The sequence below is a fragment of the Argentina silus genome, assembly GCF_951799395.1.
Source record: "Argentina silus genome assembly, chromosome: X".
In the NCBI taxonomy this organism is placed as follows: Eukaryota; Metazoa; Chordata; class Actinopteri; order Argentiniformes; family Argentinidae; genus Argentina; species Argentina silus.
The window spans coordinates 13,427,655-13,449,312 of record NC_139653.1 but is presented as its reverse complement, the minus strand read 5'-3'; the positions used below and the strand labels follow the sequence as shown (position 1 = coordinate 13,449,312).

Below are 21,658 nucleotides of genomic sequence, written 5' to 3'. Positions count from 1 at the left end.
TAGAATGTTATCAGTTTAGAAAGCATGGCTTTCTAAGTTTGCTTTTAAAAAAAATACATGGTTGCAGTTGGTGAACTGAACGTTTTGGGATAGTAAATGATTACCTTCCAAGAACGACTCATTGCACTAAATGTCCCAAGTTGCACTCAATCATTTGTTACTAAAAGGCATATCACACACTAACACACTATAAAACACATTGATTAAGCTCCTCTTACACAACCTCAATCAGAATAGAGCACTCTGCCCTGCCCCACACACATTTGAATGATTTAATTTTTCTAAATCACTTGTCTAGATAAGGGCACACATAATCCACCTATGACATATTCTAGGAATTGAGGGCTGAAAAGGATTTAGAGCAAAAATATTTGATCTGCTACATGAAATTTGTATCGGATTACTATGATGATTGGAAGCTTGCTGGCATCACTACCTTATCGAAGTGTAAGGTTCTCCATGGTGATATTTGTCTAAATTAAATATAGAAATATAAAACCTTCATATAAATATGACATTTGGATCCTAATGTTGTGTAAGGCTCATTAGATCTTTTCACATGTAGAATGAAATAGTGCTTCACTAATATGATGATAGCTTAGTCCCATACCAGGAACTATTGAGATGACACAATACAGGGAGATTTGTGCCATGATAAGTCAAACACCCATAGAAAGAAAGGTTATAGTTAGTATCAAAACAGTTTTTTTTTTTTTCATTTTACCCTGTTCCATGTTGAACCCTTCATACAGAGGGTTCTAAATGGAACCCAAAAAGGTTCTTCAAAGGGTTCCCCTACAGGAACATATGAATAAACCTTTTTGAAGAGTGAATAAGCTCTGAATGAGTGCTTTTGGATGCAGAACTGTGAGTGCACACTTGGAAACTGGCCTAATAATAGCAACATGGAGATAAAGCACCATAACAAGGAAGAAAGTGATAATTGCCAGGTGCCCAAAGTGTGATATTAAGATCCTGGTGCTTCTGGGGAGGCATTTCTGCTTGATCAGAGCGCTCTAGTTTACTTCCTTAAATACACCACAGGACATGCAGGAGAAACATTAATGCTTTTATTAATTCCAATTCCAGTGACATTACAAATGCAAACTGCAAACTGTAGTGACACTACAAACTAATGTGAGGCTGCCTTCACTAGCACTTTTAGAAAGCTGAGGTCTACTCTGGGTAAAATTATTGCAGTCTACTCAGATTTGGGGGACATGTGAATGTTGATGTGTCACACTGTTTTCATGCCAATATTAAAAAAATGCTAACAATTTTCTCAACAGTTGATTACATCATTCTAACATCTGATAGAGAAGCATTTCCACTTTTCAGTGAATGAGGACATACAGGTATTGATTTGTGAATGGCTTTCAAAGCGAGATACATCTCTACAGCAGAAGTTGATGATTTGGCCCCTGCATTTCATAATTAAGGCATATGTGGACGACAATATATGACCATAAATAAGTCTTACAATAATAATGAGTAAAACAAACCAAGTGAAACATGTACAATGTGTCAAAATCTATTAAGGCAACAATTTTGAGGAAACATAAAGCCACAAAATGTAACTTCATGGCAAATGTGAGGTTTAACTTGATTTAGCCTGATTCAATCTAATAAAATAAGAAAACAAAGAGGCTACAACTTTGTAAGATAAAATAGTGGGTTTAAAACACAGTATCAAACATGAACATGAATATTAAATCTATATCTATGGTTGTACATTTAGCCCATACCTACATGTACTAAATCCATGTCCTGGATTTTACAAACATTGAAAGCATACAGATTATGATATAGGGGTGACTTTGGTTGCAGAAATGGTGGCAATAAATCAGAACTTGGGCTTTCATGGTGATTCAGTGGTGTAAATGACTAGTTTACAATTATATACATTTTACTATCAACAGAGTGAAGAGTGTGTGTGCAATCATATCTAAACCATCGCCTGTATGTAGGCCTAGAAGCATAATAAGCAACACTGGCATAGAAACAGCCAAGCTATCCCCTTCAATCATTCATGTGACAAAAGCTTGACATTCCAAGGTTAGTACAGTATTCATCTTGAAAAGTTGTCTGATCTTATTCAAAATATCACTTGACTAAACCACCCAGAAGTCCAACAATGAATCCAGCATAACTTGAAAGATATACTGTATGACTAATGAAAGCCTTTCATGGAGGACATGCCAGAGATTCTCACTTTTTAATATCCAGAGGCATGCTGAATATTAAAGTGTGTGTAGTCCATATTAGGAGTTCACTTTTGTTGGTTGACTTGACACATCTACTGTATCTGTCATAACACAGTACATGGCACTATCAATCGGGTAGTTGCTTTTTTGCTTTCTGTTTCACATGTTGCAATTAAGTAGATAATACATTCAAAATAGGAAAATGTAGGAGAGACACTGTACAGTAGCTACAGTAGTCATAGTCTTGTGCAGTAAATGGCTGTCAAACATTATCATCCTACTGTACACAAAGTTTTGCTACAGCAATAGAAATAATATATCAAGCAACACCTGAAATATAAAATGTCCTTTAGTATGTCGCATTTAAAGAACTTGGTTCTGATCATGGCCATTTTATAGCAGAATGCTTAGCAAACCTGATCAATTGATACTGACAATGGACAAAGCTATTATTGCAATATATTTTGAACTATAGCTCTCCTGAGTCATGCATTTACAATGCATAAATGTGCACTTGTCTATAGTAGATAGTGTTGTCATACTCTGGATGAAGTTGATACTTGAACAGTGCAACAGGTGGTCTTACCAATACATCATTCAATAGGAATGATTCATTTTAATGTACCATACATGCAAAAGAAGAAGAACTGACCTAATTCTGGGTATGTTTAAAGAACATTAGGCTTTTGTATGGCCAGTAACCAAAGTACTCTTTTTAAAACGTAACATCAAAATGGTTTTGTTCTGTAAATTAGGAGATTGGAACCAGAAATAATAGAAACATTATATATTTCAAATGTACATTTCAGACCAAAGGAAGACGTTTCAAATTGTGATCATTGGTGGAACTGGCAACACTTCACTTGAACAATTAGCTACATTACAAATATGTCATAATAGTGTCATAATCAAACTGATGTCTAATCTTCACTCATGTTACATGCAGATGTACTGTATGCAAGATAGAATGGCTCGCTCGAAGCTAATTATCTAACCAATACATCAGTCTGTATAAATTCTAATGACATTCTATGATAATACCTTTACAAGTTGCCCTTGTGCTGTACTCGTGTAGTAACACTAACCACTCAAACAACATTGTGTTAACACACTGTTATAATTTGGTAATAGCATGGTGTATGGAGTTGAGTGGTGTGTGTCATTACACAAGTGGAATAAGGAATAATGCAACTGAATGTAAAATGTGACCCATCGTATTTCACAGAAATGAAAATGCAAGCAAGTGTTTGCCGTTCCATAACATAGTATATCATGGATCTGTTGAAGTGCATATGTTGTATGACCTAATTAACTTCCTGATGTGGGATTATAACATTGATTTCTGTATAGATCAATGTTGATTAAAGCTACTGTTTGTCCCCACTTGTGTTGTAAGAATGGGCTACACCTACATTCGTCTCTCTTGCCAGACTGCAATTTACCAGGTTTAGATATGCCGGGTGTTGGTGGAGACTAGGCCCGCACCAAATAAATCAAAACCACACTGAGGACAGCCATACTTGAAAATATTGTTTGGCAATGAGAGTACATGGGTCGCTGGAGCAACTGTTCTTTACTCCCTCTGCTATACTTGTCCTAATGAACTTTGATTCAATATGAATAATAATAGGTTGTGGTGTGCAAAATATTAGGCATCTCTCTTCAGATAAACATGGCTATGGCTTATTTGTTTTTATAGTGAATATGCTAGGTTCTTCATAAGAAATTACACATCATTCCTATCCTAGCAACATTATATATTCTACGGTAAGCGTTGTGAGGTTACTCATGCATCAGTCCACCCTCAGTTTCCTGTGCGTAATGGTTTCCATGGGTGTTGCCCCATTCACATGGCCATTCATAGGAGCAACCGAGCCATTCTGATACTCCTTTTTTAGCGAAACACTATGTTTCTTGTAAGTCTAAAAACAGAGGGGTGTAACACATTAGCATCAAAATGATGAAGAGGTGTAAGCTGTGATCCAAAGGTCGATCTCAACAACACTACTGACAACGCTGTAATAATCACATCACCAGGGCAATGTATAATGCTGGGCATAATAAAATAATAATCAGCAACAATTTTTAATTTGCTCACCTGCATGTAGAAGTTTGAGAAAAGGGCAATCAAGGTGACCATGTACCCTATCTGAAAATACAGCCAGCCATTCGGGAACCCACATGGCCAAATGACTGCACAGATCGTCTGGGACATGGTTAAAAAGAATTGAATCTAGAAATGAAATGAGACCCAACTGAAATTAATGGTTTGTTAACTACATACCAGCACACACACACACATGACTATGCATGAATAAGTACCATTGATCTGATGCCTAAAAATACCTTAAATGGATAGGGGAAATGTTGCTTTCATTCAATTTTAATGGATAAAGCGTACTGTGCAGAGGTAGGAGAGCAGAAAATAATCTGAGAGTGTTGGAACATCTCCAAAATAGCAATGGAGTGTGTACAACCCGGTGTACTTACAACACTGGTGTACTTACAACATTTGTGTACTTACAACACTGGTCCACAGTAAACATTGCTATCAAGTACAGTACAAAGGACAAAGGGGACACACACACGCCATTCTCACCCGCTACCAATGATGCACAATTGTTTAACCTCAAATAGCCTTAAGGATCATCCCATGAATAGCAGACATTTTGTGTCCCTTTGACATTTTATGTGTAAATTGTATACCAATGGTGCAAAATCACATAATTCTGAATTTTAAAATTAATAAAGGTATTATTTTTGCTCTTAAATGAGCAATGCATGACCTCAACAATATTATGCCGGTAATAGTCCATCTCTTGAGGTTTTTGATATTGCAGAGACCAGACTCACCAGCTGTCCTTGTGTGATGTACCTCTTCCACCAGAGATAGGGTCGCATGGCCGGAACAGCTGACAGCCCATAGTAGGAGTACATCAGGACATGGATGAAGCTGTTCAGGGAAGCACCAAAGTATGCTAGGGAAGAGACAGAGGAAAGGGGGAGAGTCATTCATCTACAGTGGCAGGGTCAAAGCAATCACAGAATGACAATTAGAAACAAAGAATGACACCTCACAACATCTCGTGCTATTTACCCTACCTAAAGTCTGTCTTATAACCACCTCTAATCAGATAATATGTATACTGCAGCAGCAATGATACATAGTACATAAGGGAGAAAAGGTGTTATTTCGCAATCTCAGCTATCAGTGTCCTTAGGGTAAAACACAGAGGGCTGCTTACATCACTGTGTTCTAGGACAGTGTGTGCTGGAGCGAGGAGGTAAAGCAGTTAAGAGAAGGTGAGGGTACATGACCGAACAACACTCTGAAAAACGCATCCTGTGCAGTCATGAAATACATTAATCTCAAATGCTATTCTTGCTAATTCTTGTTGCTTATACTAATATTTGCTAATGCCTTCCCCTGACAACTTACCCTAACCTTAACTACTCAAAGTTAATGCCTAATACTGCCTAACCTCCACACAAGTGGTAATTCACATAACTCTCAGTAACGTATCTTGCAATTCACGTAACTCTCACACAACGTATCTTTAGTTTTTGACGTATCTTACAGCACCACTGGTGATCAACGCCGGTATAATACGTGCACACAGAAGGTATTCTTTGGTCTGCAGAAATGATCCCCCAGAACGTGTTCTGTTGGAGACTATGTTGAAATTAATAGGCGAAGTTATGAATACAAGGACTGACCATCCATGAGATCAAAATGATCGTTTTAACCCTATTTTGAAACTATAGCTATTTGTTTACAATTACATTGTTTGCAAACAACAGCTTATATTTTGGGTTCTGATGGGGTAAGAGTTGAATTATGCTCAAGAGGCATTTAACAGTTATATTCTTCAAGAATCAATGGATATATATCATTAATTTAAAAGTAAAAAAATACATGTACAAATCCCAGATTGCCTCCAAGGCCCATTGGGTTTGGCTGTAATGGGTCTAAAATCGAAATTATTCAGTATGAAAACTGCAAGCTTGGTTACTTCACCTAGTGTTGAGGATATGAAGGTACAATTGTTTTTCACTCACAGTGACCACAGGGCACCCAGTTCATGACAAACCACCAGATGTTCAGCATGCTAGCATGGTGGTAGATGTGTAGAAACGTGATCTGATGGTTATTCTTCCGTAGGATGAAGAAGAAGGTGTCCATAAACTCAATGAGCTTGGAGAAGTAATACCACCAAAGGACATGTATGATCTAAGATGAGGAAACAAACATAAATGAGAATCAAGCTTTCACCAGCTTTGTCATCCTTTGTGAGAAATGCCTCGTGCAAATCATTTTACAAAAGCCCACATCTTGATAATGTGCTGAGTGGTAACCTGCTCCAGAGTGCCCTTGAATCTCAGGACAAAGTAAAAAAACGAAAACATCTACAGCAGGAACACGCTTACGTTTTAATCACAACTGAACTGCAATTTAGTTGCACTTTTCAGTGTGAGCAAGTGTCCCCTCAGTGTCCAATGTTCCCAAGGGGCATTAAAAAGAGTCAGCATTGATGACACAGCAGAGATTAAATAGACTGTCTGTCTCTGCGGCTTATCTGCTAGGATTTGTAGGTACTGGCTGAAATAAATTGTACCAATAGTTAGAAAACACAACCACAAGAACAAGAAAATTTAAAAAAAAATGTTTATTACTGTCTGGTAACAATTTTCTCTTTTCAATGAATTATCTAGCTAGTGTCTGTATCTGTGCTGAAGCGCGTAAATCACCCGAAGATGTAATTTCCATAAATCAAGGATGAATTAAAAGAGAATAAATGAAAGGGTAAGGTCCAGCTAAAGGAGTTCTTGTCCTTGTTTTTAGTTTTTTCTGATGACACTGAACTTTTACAACCAATATACAGCCTTTGAATCTGTTTTCTCTCTTATGCAATTCAACATAAAACAAAAGAGAAACATGAACATCCCCATGAAATAAGTAGCTACTGTAAGCTTGAGGTGTAATTCAGTTCCAGGTTATGGTAGCTCTTATACTGTCTGTACACTATAAAAATGTTAATCCCTGTCTATAAACATACTGCTGTCTACTGTAGAATGACTGACTTACCCTATTATCTGCTTCTCCTGCACTGTGTGTGTCTTGACAGTAGAAGTTGTAACCCCCGTTCCACACAGCAGACAATAGCTAGACAAAGTGACATGGTTTAGACAAATGTGGACCAAAATCAAAGAATCTTGCCAGAAAGCTTGAATTGACACACACATATTTCACTGTCCTTGTCATATTATATCACATCAATTAATTCTTATACTATACAAACCAAGTGTCATGCAATCTTAAATTACCTCAGTGACATAGGACCCATAGCAGAGATTATGTTCTAGATCAGTGGTAGGAGATAGATCAGTAGTAGGGTGCCATCAAAACCCACTTCCAAAATCGATTTACTTTCTCACATCCCAATGATGCTTTCTACCCTGTTAAGAGTTAACTGTTTGGCATTTTGGATGCTAGCTTCAAATACTTGGTGCTAGTGTGAAGAAATGAAGTGGTCAATGCTACAGTCTATCTCCCTGAGTAAGCTTGTTTTTCTCCATTTTATTCTCTTCTTTACCAGCCAGAATGCCAGTCCCATTTCTGTTGTGTGATATTGTGACCCTGCATTGTTTATTGTTTTAGAGCAATGTCTTTCATTCTGACCAGTGCTGCCACATTCTCTAAATGGAGGCCTTGTTCACATAATTCCTCACATTTGGGATGCAAAAGGCTGTTTTTATTCAACACTGCCTTGACTAAGTTAACAATGTTTTGCCTGGCAAAACAAAAAGTTAAGTGTATGGAAAACAGCATGTAAAGGCTGATTTAGGTTCAGGTTAAAGTGTATTATTCTAGCTATGTATTTCTGCTTGGGGCTTGGGACAGAACCCATTTCAGAACATGATGTGAAAGAACACAGGGCCTGTACAGAGCTAATGACTGTGATGACTTGGAGGCATACAGCAGGATTATCATCTGATTCTGGCACCAGGAGAGTGATTGGCCTGCCCCTGTGCATGGGGATGAGAGGGGTAGGGACAGGCCACGGACTGGCAGATGTGCTCCACTACTCAGCTGTGTAATCCCACACATGTAGAGCAGAGCACATATTAAACACGAATGTCTCTACACAGAGAGAATTGGAATGCTTCAGCAATCACATTGTTAGGCTTGTTTTTTTTCAAAACACCATCAGTTTTACTGTGCTAGCTATCTTGTACCTACAACATTTTTGCAATAACATTGTGTAGGCTAGCGTTTTCACTGGGCTATAATATTCTTAATACTTAATTCAAAACAAAAGAATGATTAGTAAAATGAAGAAAGAATTGGGTGGAATAATGCTGATTCATGGAATGTGTGAAGACCCAATCTCCACCTGCCTTTCTTGCAAAAAAAAGCTAATTAGCTTAAGAGGTCATCCTCATCAATACTGACTTAATAAAATGCACAGTGAGTGGGGGATTTCTTACTAGAAGCTTTATTTTAGACTGTGGTCATCCTGCATCAACTGCAACTAAACAAGCTGCCAGATATACTTTTTTTGCTCTCATACAGTAATTCAATTTCGCAATTTTAAATCACATCTTATACTACACCTATTACGCAATGAGAAAATAAATTTGTACGTGTCCTGACCAGGGCCTTTGTACTTATAATGAAATCAGGTGACATCGGTTTTAGAGGGCCAAGTTTAATGAATTACTCAGTGATTGTCCAAAGGCCAACTACTTCTAGGCTTAGAAAGGCCACATTTATGGCTATGAGCTGGCAGTGGTCATTCTAGGACACATTATGTACATACATTTATGTAGATTCACATTATGTGGTCCAAAACTTCTGAATGTTGCACGTTTATTAATATATATATTAAAAAAAAACATTTGCATGAAAATTTGGTATGCATTTTCTTTAGCAACGTTCTATGTTGTTATGTTACACCTAAGTCTGTATGACACAAACTGCAAAACTGGAGACAATCGTCATTTCTGGAGACAAGCGTCATGTTATGATTGCTAGCAAAAATAGCCAAATTAACGGTACATCTCTGTAAATTACTCAATTTACTTTACCTGCAAGCTTAGTAGGCTAAACCTTGGGGCAAACTTGAACATATTTATGTATATAAATAATGTATATAAATAATGAACGCAAGAATGTCCGCTGCCAAGCTCAAAGCCATATAGGCAACATGATGATTGTGGCCTTTGCACTATGAGCACAGCCAATCCTATGAATGGTTACATTCCGCAATGCTAACAAAAATAAAATTATCTAAATTGGCCAGGGTGGTGAGGAGAGGAAAGACTTTAGACCTACACGTACACTGAGAAAAGACTTTGCCACTTGTCAGTGAATAACTACTGTACTATACCTCTTGAGGCAGTGTAGGCCTATACAACTGTGAAAAGTAAGGTTAAGTGGTTAACTAAGTGAATAGGTTCTTACATTGACAACCCCCACGACTGATCACACTACTCCAAGTACACAAGGACAATGAAGTCAACAAGCACAGGCCTTCACTGAAGATTCATCAGTGTATTCATTGATCAACCATTTCAGAATTTGAAGTTGGCTATTTCCAACTTTCTAATAATAGCAGGTTTTTTAGATAACAATTGAGGATTGTGCTGATGTGGGTGAAAAGGCATGAGAGATTTGATTGTTGAAACAATGATCCTGTCAGAGTCCAGCTGTGCCACACTTACTCCCCCATAGCATTGTCTACCAGGGAGGCATTCAGTGCTCGACGCCAGTGGCCACTGCTTTGTGTCTAATCTGACTGAACGATCACAATTTCTCTTATCTTCACAGAATCACACAGCACAATGAGCAAACCTATGGGGGCATCTTAGCATTTATGTCAATCTCCTGATCATCCCATTCTCTTCCCATCAGCCTGTAGTGTTGCATTTCAGTGATACCAGCACCACCCACAGACGTCTGTCAGAGCAAATAAGCAGTAAGTCTGCTTACCTCGTAGAACATGTAGAAGGATAAGAGTGTGAGGCCCAGATTGTAGACCACCAGGAGGCCTCTGCAAGAGAACGGCTGCCTGTGTCTCATGTACTTGGGCCCCATCCACACAATCAGCAGATACATGACTGTTAGTGCAAAGGTTGGAGGATAGTTGCTCAACAGAAGCCATCCCTGTACCCGCTGATCTGAAACATGGAGATGGAGAAAGAGAGAGAGATATGGCAGGATACTCCTTCAAACAAATTACTGTATCTCCTTTCCAGTGAGACAGGGGTAGTTATACTGCAAGTATATTGGTACAAGAGGATAAGCTAGTGTGAGAGGGGCAGTGAGAACCAAAGCATGTTTGCTTAACTCCTAGAAATGTTATGTTAGAATCATGGAGGTGCAAAAAGACCTTGTGCATTCCACTGCAGAACCATGTAAAGCACATGTAACATGAAACATTTGTGAGGAGGTAGGTGCTAATATATGATTTTTATGGTCTGAAAGATCTAATCTCCTTAAATTTTGCAATTTTGCATTAATCATAGAATAATCATCAACTGCAGGGTAAATGTAGAAATCTGAGAGGGATTTGAGAACAACATAAAACAGAAACTGCACATCCAATACAAAAAAAACATTCTTCATGACTGCATCAAGACTAAAAATGACTAAAGAATCCAAGGTTGGCTTGCTGTAAAGATGTAATTGAGATAACAATACACTTATAATTTATAACATTTTAGCATAAACCTTAATCAGATTGTCATCCAAATGATTGATCTTGTCTCAAACACTTACCTCTAGGACCCATCCAGGAGTCTATGTACATGTTTAGTTTATGATTGAAAATCTCCATTTCTGACCCTGAATAAAAAGATGAGAGAGATCAGATCAGGAAGATAGAGGAAAGAAGTAATGTGGACTCTGTTACACACATTAGTATTAATGTACAGTAGTCAACTAATAACAACACCAGATGTATTTGGTATACTTTATCAACTTGCAGCCTTGTTTCACAAGGGCCCAACTTTTAACACCTGAAATGTATGGTAAATTACCACAATGGTACAATGGTTCAAGCATTACTGCTGGAGTGTGACTGTGTACATCAGATTAAGGACAAGGACAAAATATGTATGCCCTTCCTATTATACAGGTAGACTTTAAAAGAAAGGTGCAGTGAAATCAGAACATGGAGTTCTGCAGAGGAAGAAGAACTTGTCATGATGACTTCAGGAACTGTGTTTAGACTGAAGAAACTCTCCATGGTCTATATCTGCACATTTTAATTTTAGGCCAATTTTAGGCCAAACAATAGGCCATCCAGAATGAGACCATTGGACCAATGTTATATGTCAGTGTGACAAGAGAAACTAAATATAAGGGCATTTATTGAACCTTCAACTCACAACAGGGTTTTTGGTAAGCCCAACTGTGATAAATATATTTTTGTCTGATCAGACGAGCAGTCCCACAACTTTCTTTGTATTTACTACCTCAAGTGATAAAACACATCGGTGGTAATATTAATGGAAAATAACATCAGCGTACTCAATAACGCAACTTGCACTTATTACGTTACATTGATGCCAAGTTGGATATGGCTGCGCGCTGTTGGGCTGCTGATAGGTATAGCCTACAGCATACAGGCTGAATATATTTTAATAAGTTTGATATTAAGTAGTAATACCATATACCAAATACCATCATAACGGGTCTCGACTCCGGACACAGTACTAGGCTACCCTATCGCCATCGTTCGCATCACAGAGGTCATTCATCACCCTATTTACATAGCCTCGCCAATGTAGGTTAGGCAGAGCGACATTGTAGATAAACCAAAGTCTGTTTTTTTGTTGTTGTTGTTGCAATAATCCAAACACTATTGTTATATGTCCACTTTTCAAAACAAGAGACACTACTATCTAATTTATAATAATATCCCAGCTCATATCATAAACGGTAAAATGTAACCTACCTTCGGAGGATGCGTATAACCTTGACTGCCCAATCTCGGAGCACAAATAGGCTACTAGCGCCGTCGGTAAGTGGAAACTGTACTGTGTGGGAGAAACACATGAACTCTCTGGCCAATTGCCCTGACCTGAGAGCGTCATGTGTCCTTCGTGACGAAAGGTATAATGATGAAGCAATGCAATATGATATTGCATATAGATGCATTATAATTTGATGTAACGGCATCCGTATATATTGCCAATATCTGTCTAGAATCAAGTTTAGCCCAGAGTCATAAACGGATAACAATATCTTATTGGTTTGATTTAGAAAGAGTAGTCACACTTCACAATTGAAGATCAGGAGGGTAACATTTCTATAACTTTTTTTTCGTTAATGAGCTCAAATGCACTCACCTACAAGCATTCGTTATTTTATTTAGTCATCCGAGTGAGACAAGTAGGTTATAGGGATTGGCTCGGTAGATGTAGCCTAGTTTGTTAGTTTTATAGTTATGCTGTTGATCACAGAAAAAGTTACATTAGAAATGTGGTCATATATAGATCCTGTCCCAACGATGTTAGGCGTAGACCGCTCCATCCTGATATATCACCCCATTCATTTCTGGTCAGTGGAGACCAATCACATCATTGCATCCCCCACATGGTTACATTGCGAACCACAGAGATGGCACGATGCGGAGGACTGATCTGTAGCGTGATGCACATGTATGTACATAATCAGTTATTTATCTATCTCATAGCATGTGAGCGAAGAAAGGAAACTGAAGTTTAGGCTAACTGAATATGTTTGCTTTATCTATGGACCAGAATTTGTACGACCTCAATTAGGATAATTCTGTTTCAGACCTGCAGAATAGCATACACCATTCCTAATCCAATCGACATAAAATATGCTTTGAGGACACTTTCAAGGGGAAAACACAACCAAATATGATGCTTCCTCTGACCGTGGCTGTTTTAGTTCCCTCACAGAGATACTTAATAGCCATATTTTGTAATTGTCAATGGCCTATTCATCATCATCACAATTATGTCTAGACCTAATCCTCTCTGCACCTTTGAAACACTCCAGTCCAAAAAGTCTTTGTGAATCAAACATAGCCAAGGTATGAAGAAAAAGTAGGTGGTTGTATTTCCAGTGGCGTATCCCTTTAAGTCTGAAAAGCATGGCTAAATTAGAACTTGTCTGGTTTATGAAAGAAGTCAGCATTTTTCCACATTTTATGGCAATGAAAATTATGACCGTGGCCAAATGGAGATCTTGCATTTAGTAGGCTATCATGATAAAGGTTGGAGACGTCATTGCTTAGCAAGACTAAAACACGTTGGGCAACATTAAACTGAAACAGACGTTTGACAACATTAAATTGCCACCAATTAGCACTGCTTTTAATTCAAATATAATATATTAACAAATGAATGGAGTACCCTGCCGCCATTTATTATACGCCTACATTAATCAGAAAGTGACTTGTTGAAGGTACTGTAAATATAGACATGACATGATCTATCCTAAATGCCTCCTTCAATCAATTTCAGATGTGTACATAATCATATGATCCAAACATGTTTGAGCACTGTGAAGCACTGGTCACCGTCCCCCTCTAGTGGACAAAATATCTCAGTATTGAGACTATATTTTCTCGAAAGATAAAGGATCCGAGTTCTGTCTCCTGACAAAATGTCATACCATTTATCCATCAGTCAACACAATAATATAAAGATCAGAGAAACAATAAGTGATAAAGAGTGAAGTGAACTATTTGTCATTTAACCAAGTGATATGCTGAGACAATGTTTTACACAGATTTATTTCAAAAGACAACATTCCAAGCAAATGTTCACCTTCACCTGCACTTCAGCATATACTACTTCTATTAAAAGTTTCTACTACAATGTAAGCACAGCAAACCAAACACTTCTCTCTTTTGAAAGGCAAAATTCTTTCTGAAAAATGCAGATACAGCATAGGTGGCATAGTTGGCAAAGAAATTACTCTTGTTAATGTTCACTGAGCCCAAATACAGTATTTACAGAACACACAAGATTAAAATTATTCTAATGTACAGCTAAGAGTTTGCTACATTTACAGACTTTCACACAGACAGACTTACTATGAACAGAGGAAAAAATATATACACATCTGATTGCTATTACACACTTGGTTGCATTTTCCCCAACTATTAAAATAATTTTGGAATTGTAAAAATCTGATACAGTATATACACCTTCAATACACACTTGACCATTGCAATGCACACATGCACTTTTTTATTCGTCTTTAAAAACTAAATTTAATTGGACCACTTTTTTGTCCAGCCACATATTTGGTCTTCCTTTTCATGCTAATGTGTATCAATGATGATGGACAACACATTAATTCATCAAAGCTGTGACAGTACATCTTATTTCCCCCGATTGACTGGGTCTCCAATGAGTTCTGGGCATCGCTCTTCTCCTTTTGCAATCCTGTCACACTTGCGGATTAGGTCAAAGTTGATTTGGTCAGTTATGACGCTGTCCTTCTTGTATTGGGGGTGCAAAGCAACAAACTCTCTCATCCACTTTGCCATGGTCATCAGTTCACCTACATAAAAAAAATAATAAAGTAAAAATGTATTTTATTTTTAAAAAAAAGTTTGATCTTGCAGATGTTAAATTCATGTTTCAGTCATTGAATTGGCAATAAGTAAATATACCTGAGGCACGTTTCTTTATGAGCTTCAGATAATTCAGGATGGTGCATCTTGTGTCAACATCCACCTCCATATTTTCCAGGTAGCAGTTCAGGATGGGGATCAGCCCTTGAAACACTCCCTCCTAATGATGAAGAAGCAACAACTGTGTTATTGTTTTATATCAGAGAAATTATTGTTTTCATTCAAATAATCTATTGTTTTAACTCAGAGAACAGGAGACAAGAGGTATATGAAATGGTAACTGTAAATATAGGCACCTTTCCGTTGATGATTGTGTCGATGCTCATCAGTGTGTACTCCTCACTGTCACTGTCCAAGCCGTTCTGGGCCGCTGAGGAGCCATCAAGGACAGGATTGCAGCCTATGGGAGGAAGAAACAAGAAAAGGAGATGCTTCAGAAAATCTGTTCAGGCATGTTGGCAAGACCCTCCCATAAAAAAACTGGACTCAGACTACATTCATATTCACCTTTAAAGATATCCTTCCGGAAGTAAAACATGCCCTCTTGGACGGCATTTCTCTTCTGTGCTTCTTTCATGTTATCGTCAACCTGATGCACACATCAACAACAAAAAACATTTTAATTAATCTAGTAATTGCTTTGTAAATATATGGTAAGAGTTCAGCAGTTTTTTGTTTGACTCTTATAAAAACCACTCAACTCCATTGCTCTGTAGTTACAGAGCTATTACTATGCAACAGTTTGGCATTAGGATGATTAGTGTTACTACAAAGGGGTGTAGTGTATTTACTCATAAATTTGATTTATCAGACTAGCCTTATTACACATAGAAATTAACTGAAAATGAAAACTGCAACAGGACTGCAACTGTTCTCACCTTTGACAAGGGGATAAGAAAGTCCAGTTTGTAGGACAGGATGACCCTGGTGAGTAGGACAACGAAGACAACGTACGCTGAGTTTTCAAAATCGGTTAGTTGCACCTAAAATGTAGAAAAAAACATAGAAAACACAATGTGATATGTACACTACAAACAATGATATCATGCATCACTATAACAATCACTCATAAAGAGTTGAAATAACTTGAAATAAAGAGTTGATGAGGGAGCTCTGGCCATGCATTTTCCCCGATCAAGTATACAGAGATAGTTTTGCAGGGAAATGGTCACCCTGAGTATTTGGCTAAATATCAAAATTGTATGAACACTTCATGTGTCGGTATAGTTGTTAGTTACCTCCATGGGGCGGAACTCAACTCTCCATCCAATATCTGAGTTTGGAGGAGGTGGTTTGAACCTCATTGTCTGCCAGTTAGTTGACTGGAGATTCTACGAGAGAGATGAGATTTCAATATGAGATTTCAATACAACTAAAATGCCTAACAACTCAACATATAATTAGTCCTTGTTTGGAAGCTGTCACATAGTCAACATAATGATGTTTCACCATAATTGTTTTTAATGTTTCACCTCAAAATGATCAGACTCGTTTTCATCATCAAGGTGAATTTTCTCCTCAAAGAGTGACAGCGGATCCCGGATGAAAAGATGTGCTACATGCTGTGCCAGCAGTTTGTCAATCCCTACAAACACAAGATTCTGGTCACATCTCCAAATAGGTTTTAAAACATTTTAACCAAACATTACAACCATTCACCTGGTTTAATCAGTTATCCAAAAGTATCAAAGGCCAGTTAAACAATACAGATAATGGATAAGCAAAAACCTTCTGCCATCCACAACAGAAACCCAGTAAAACATGACGCGGCAGAGCAGAGAATAGATGTGGTAGTGATGCAGGGATATTTCATTCTATTTTGGAGAATTTTGTCTTGCACTTATCCTTCATATTTATGAAACTCATTCATCCAATAAATTGGAAAATATATGTTTCTTGTAATAGGACAATACTAATAATACAGTATTCCTTATTACCTGCATCCAGCAGCTGTTTGTTGATCTCCTCATCTATTGTCAGGTCTATGTCATTGTACTTGTCGCCACAGCAGGACAGGTAGCTGTCGATGGAATCATACCTTGATTTCAAGATTCTAAATTTGTTGTTTTTCAAAGGCTGCAAAGAAAAGAACAAATGTTCATGTACATTAGAGAAGGGCTTTCAAATGCTCTTATTGTAAACATTTCAACTAACGAAAAACCTGTAAAACCTGTTCCTACAACTGACTGAAATTGTTTTCAGATGCGAACACTAAAGCCCTGAAAGGCAAACAGCATTAGGCAGGTTACGTTTCTGTAGCCAGATTTTCCAGATCTATCTGCTCACCTCCAGGCCCCTTTCCTCCTGCGTTCTGTCATCCACTGAGGCAGAAATAACTCCCCAACGACAATCAATGTCTGACACATAGCCTCTGTAGAAGGGCGAGGCAGCACTCAGGGCCATCTGTGAACAGTTCAACAGTTTTTTTTCAAAATAAAAATAATTTGACAGTCGACACAACCATTCTGAAAATGTCTTGACTGATAGAGATGGCTTTAATTTGTAATTATGTAAATATGCGGTTAAAAATAAAGTACTTTTTTACAGCACATTGACATTTTATTGACACAACTATGCAATACTATTTTTCTGTACTTTTTTCAAAAGTATGCCTACCACAATGGGGCAGAACGTTGCTAGTTGGTCGTAAAGGTATCTTGCCTCACTAATGCTGCAGGCTTGAAATGTCACCTGGGAAAAACATCATAAAAAAGCTTAACGTACATTTAAGAATTACTCATTATATTTACAAACTGTCAACTTACTATGCCCATGACAAATTACAATGTAATTTATGAAAATACTGGGGAAAAAACGACACCCAAAGACAGAAAAAGGACTACAGCAATACCATGTTTATACTATTGCATACCTGTAGACAGCAGTTTCCCATTCCAAACCCCATCGCATCCATGTAGATGTGATCCGGAAGTGCTGCCCTGGCCCCCTCCCCATCATCCTCCGGAAACTTCTCCACAAATGGAGAAGGGGTGCTTTTGTCTTTAAAGACTGTCATGGAGAAGGAGATTAAATTAGTGGATGGAACTTCCAAGAACTAATATTTTTGACTCATCACATCACACTTTCTCAAAGCAAACATTGCCTGGGAACAATGAAAATAAAAGATAACTGAATGCACTGAAATAGGTACAGCATATTATTGAGTTCAAATGGACCATACATGTTTTTTGTGTATCTTTATCTCATTCAGACTTACTGGGTACATTGATTACAACCTTCTCTCCTCGTCTGTGACGGATGTTTCTGGTCAGGGTGCTGAAAGAATAAACAAGAGCATATTTTGTGATCAGAAATGAAAATGAGGAGCTCTAAGTTTGCATCTAATGCCAGTGAAAAACATGATACTGCACAGTTCATTTAGTGAAAAGGATGCATCTTAATATCTAAGCATTTTCTTTTTTTAAAACAAGCATTATGTACGCCAATATGAGCTTGGCACTTGAATATGTAAATAAGAAACAAATTAACAAGCAGACAATATATTTGTATACAGTTATTCTTGTATCTGAATGATCGCAGCCCATGATAAGTATGACCTCACCATCGACTGTACAGCTGCTTTGTGCATGTGCAGCAAAGGGAATGGGAGCTATACATATCTTACAAAGCATACCCATTTCTTAGCATACAATCTATTGGTGGCCATTATGACCATGTGTATTCCATCTAGAAGGTAAAAGGGACTAACGAGTTTACCTGAATCTTGGATGTCTGCTTATGGCTTCATCTGGGAAAAATAGTGATTTGGACACTCCTTTTTCAACAGGTGTTGGCCGGTACTCTGGCTGGGTGAAGCCTGGGCAACCTAACCTAAACCACAGTTTGAAATGATTAACATAATGTTAAATACTTCAAACGTAATCAACATAGTTTACACATAGTTTTGTGAGTGATAGAGTAGGAATTAACCTACATTGGGAATGATGTTATGGTGCAGAGTGTTTCATTCTCATTCAGCACGGATGAAGCTTCTCGCCTTCGCTTCCCCATGTTGTCCTCAACGGTGTTGAATTCTGACATTGTGCCACCGTACGGCTGCCCTGGAGTCCCTTCAATCATGTAGCTGCCATACTCTGGCCTCCAAAGGGTGGGATGGCTGCATGAATTTAAAAAAAACAAACAAAAAAACCCATCAACTTTTAGAGGTCATCATTAATACTGTTGTCTAAAACAAATAACAAAAGGTCTGAGATAAAGGTCCCCTCTATTATGCTGATGAAGTAAACATGTTTTGTTTATGTTATCTGATCATATAAGCCACTATCTCAGCAGGGGGAAAATGCTGTGTGCAATGCATTTGTGCTTCAGGGCATGCTCTTCAGTATGTGCGACAGAGAGGCAGTAATGAGGAATGCTACAGCTCTACTATTCCCCACTGACACTGGTATTTCCCCTGGGTTCAGTTGGCTCCACAGATTTAGGATGTCATGGGCAGTTAGCAAGCATACCACTGTGTGGCTTGTACAAACACATTCGCATAAAACAGAGGCACTGCCTCAAGTCTTTTAATTGGTTTATCAAATGTGCATTTTAAGAGAATTGTTGGAACTTACATAAACACTCAATGGCATGGTTTTGCGATAATTTTTTTGTCAACTTCAGATCAGTAAAAGTCCTATGCAATTTTATTATAGTGTAACCCGCCCATATTGGTCGACAGAGAAATGTGTAACTTTGATTGATATCTGGTAAATTTCAAAAGTGATTCTAAGTGGACTTACTTGGGGTTTGTCTTTTCACCTTTGTCTTGAAGTGTTTCTAAAACCTCCCCTCCATTCAGAACAAGACGAACTTTCTCATTTTTCTCGTCCATTTCAATCAACATGTATTCCACCTCAAAAGAAGAAGAAAAAAAAAACACAGAAATATGTAGCCTGGTCAGTTTATATTGACATACAATCACAATCTTCTGTTTGTGCACAGCCTATCAACAAAGAGTGGGCCACCAACAAAAATGTAAACAATGGAGCAAATGCATTCCATGACATTCTAACATATAGGCTTAATTGCACAATTTGTGGTGTTCAATTAATTACATTAAATATATGGTAAAGTAAGAGTTTTACTAATCTCACGAAGGTATCATTATGTCATATTCTTCTAAATCAAGAGGCACATTTAATTATTTGAATTACTGGAAATATTGAAGACTGTGGCTTTAACGATTCAAATAATTTCTTATTTTTGCTCAATGGACCTGTCTACAAACACCGCCATGCCTTCAATGTGCGTCATAGTGTGTAGACCTAATGCCTGTATCCATATTTCCATGTTAAAAATGGGACACCATCACATCCATTCCAATTCATCAATTATGTTTCCTTGACTTTGACTCTGATACCCTGTAATCCCCTGTCTGAAAGAGGGATTACTCTATAACAACAACATTCCACATCGTTTGAAATCAAAGCGTTGTGATCAGGCTGAGGCGCACTGAAATCTTATGGATAGGCGCTGCATAGAAAGACATCACAAATGCTGGTATGCAATTATTTAAACAGAGTGAAATACTAAAACACACTCAATAGGTGCACTGCAAATCAATATCTTAGGGGAGAGAACTGTTACACCAGTTACCATGGTGGTGACATGGATTTCAAGTGACAGGACAAAAAGGTCTACATCAATGTCAGCTGCTTTGAAATAGTTCCTAGTAGTGGCCATACACGTCGAAATACTCGGTACATTAATTATTACTTTCTGCACCTGCACCACTGTCACGCAGGATGTGAATGATATCAACACTGATGCTGTAATGGTGCAGTTACATCACAATTACAAATTCAGAAGTTGGCCAACTTGTAACAGCTATTAGCTAACGTAACGAACAGAATATGAGACCCCCTTACCTCATCGCCCCATTTTAAGACGTCCTTCTGACGTTCTTTCACCTTGTTATAGATGTTAAGAAACTGAATGATACCATGTTTCCTGACATGGTCTGCATACTTCTTAGTTTCTTCCCAGTTCAGCGGTGACCCTTGTGACAGCAAGCCCATAGCACAAACGTGCGGTATCAGCGAGACTGGTGCGTGCTATTTACGTATTTGACAGGTTGTTCAACGTTTGCTTTAGCAAGCTTGTTAGCAAGTTTACCAACGCACTTCCTAGCGCAAAAATATTCAGAGAAACAATGCAATTGCTGTTTATACTGGGACGCTGGATAACTGTTAGCTACCTAGCTAACAAGAGGAAGGCCTTCACACATCTCCTGCTATCTGTCCAGCAAGCTTAGTTTGAGAATGTATCGCTGATAATGTTCCACGGCGCACTGATTCGAAATTCAAGATTGTCTCCCGTGCTACTGACGTCTCTCTTTCAGAATATGAACTACAGTTACAATACATAGATCTTTTCTTGTAGGAATGACTTTGTATTGATAAAATGTGAATTCAATAGTCCACTGGCCACAAGTCTCCTGTTTCAGTGTCCTGGACAGACTGAACTAGCTACCGCTTTCCTTGCGTAGTCTTCACGTTGACTGAACACATGTGACAGTGGGTCTGCTCGTTTGCAAGCCCGTGTGTAATGGTCACAGTCTCATTTGCTTCAGCTGTAATGCGGCGGTACTATTGTTCATGTTTTTCTTCATCACTTAACTTTTTAATTTTTTTAATTTATTTTTTAATTTCCTATCATAATCAGTTTTGTTCAAGTCCTTCGGCGTACGCAGCGGCGCGGGGCAAAGAAACCTGAAATCGAGTGCAAACTCCGCCCAATTGGACATAACCCGATGAATTGCAAATCTTGCGTACCTTGTGTCAGGCGGAGGCGCGTCATTATGACTCAGCAATCTTTCTCTCCTCCCTC

The 21,658-nt window shown here is 38.1% G+C and overlaps 2 protein-coding genes across 2 annotated transcripts; both read right to left on the bottom strand.

Moving 5' to 3' along the window:
* Positions 1–1,071: 1,071 nt before the first annotated feature.
* elovl5 (ELOVL fatty acid elongase 5) lies at positions 1,072–11,044 on the bottom strand (the record flags this gene model as incomplete). Its single annotated transcript, XM_083694984.1, has 7 exons — positions 1,072–4,126; positions 4,303–4,437; positions 5,058–5,182; positions 6,264–6,435; positions 7,291–7,368; positions 10,198–10,385; positions 10,987–11,044. 7 exons carry the CDS (start codon positions 11,042–11,044, stop codon positions 3,998–4,000), a joined length of 885 nt encoding a protein of 294 aa, XP_083551110.1. The 3' UTR covers positions 1,072–3,997.
* A 2,915-nt stretch (positions 11,045–13,959) lies between these two features.
* gclc (glutamate-cysteine ligase, catalytic subunit) lies at positions 13,960–21,291 on the bottom strand. The gene is made up of 16 exons (XM_083696365.1): positions 20,698–21,291; positions 19,570–19,682; positions 18,762–18,944; positions 18,545–18,658; positions 18,045–18,103; positions 17,700–17,836; positions 17,444–17,518; positions 17,114–17,230; positions 16,765–16,903; positions 16,300–16,412; positions 16,066–16,158; positions 15,706–15,810; positions 15,335–15,416; positions 15,124–15,227; positions 14,867–14,987; positions 13,960–14,754 (listed from the first exon to the last, which is right to left on the bottom strand). Exons 1-16 carry the CDS (start codon positions 20,845–20,847, stop codon positions 14,573–14,575), a joined length of 1,887 nt encoding a protein of 628 aa, XP_083552491.1. The 5' UTR covers positions 20,848–21,291; the 3' UTR covers positions 13,960–14,572.
* Positions 21,292–21,658: the final 367 nt, after the last annotated feature.

Coding starts and splice junctions, on each gene's coding strand:
- gclc (XM_083696365.1), bottom strand. CDS start 20,847: ATGGGCTTGCTGTCACAAGGGTCACCGCTGAACTGGGAAGAAACTAAG. Junction 18,104..18,544: donor AGCAGACATCCAAGATTCAG/GTAAACTCGTTA, acceptor TTATTCTTTCAG/CACCCTGACCAGAAACATCC. Junction 14,988..15,123: donor ACACAATCATCAACGGAAAG/GTGCCTATATTT, acceptor CTTCATCATTAG/GAGGGAGTGTTTCAAGGGCT.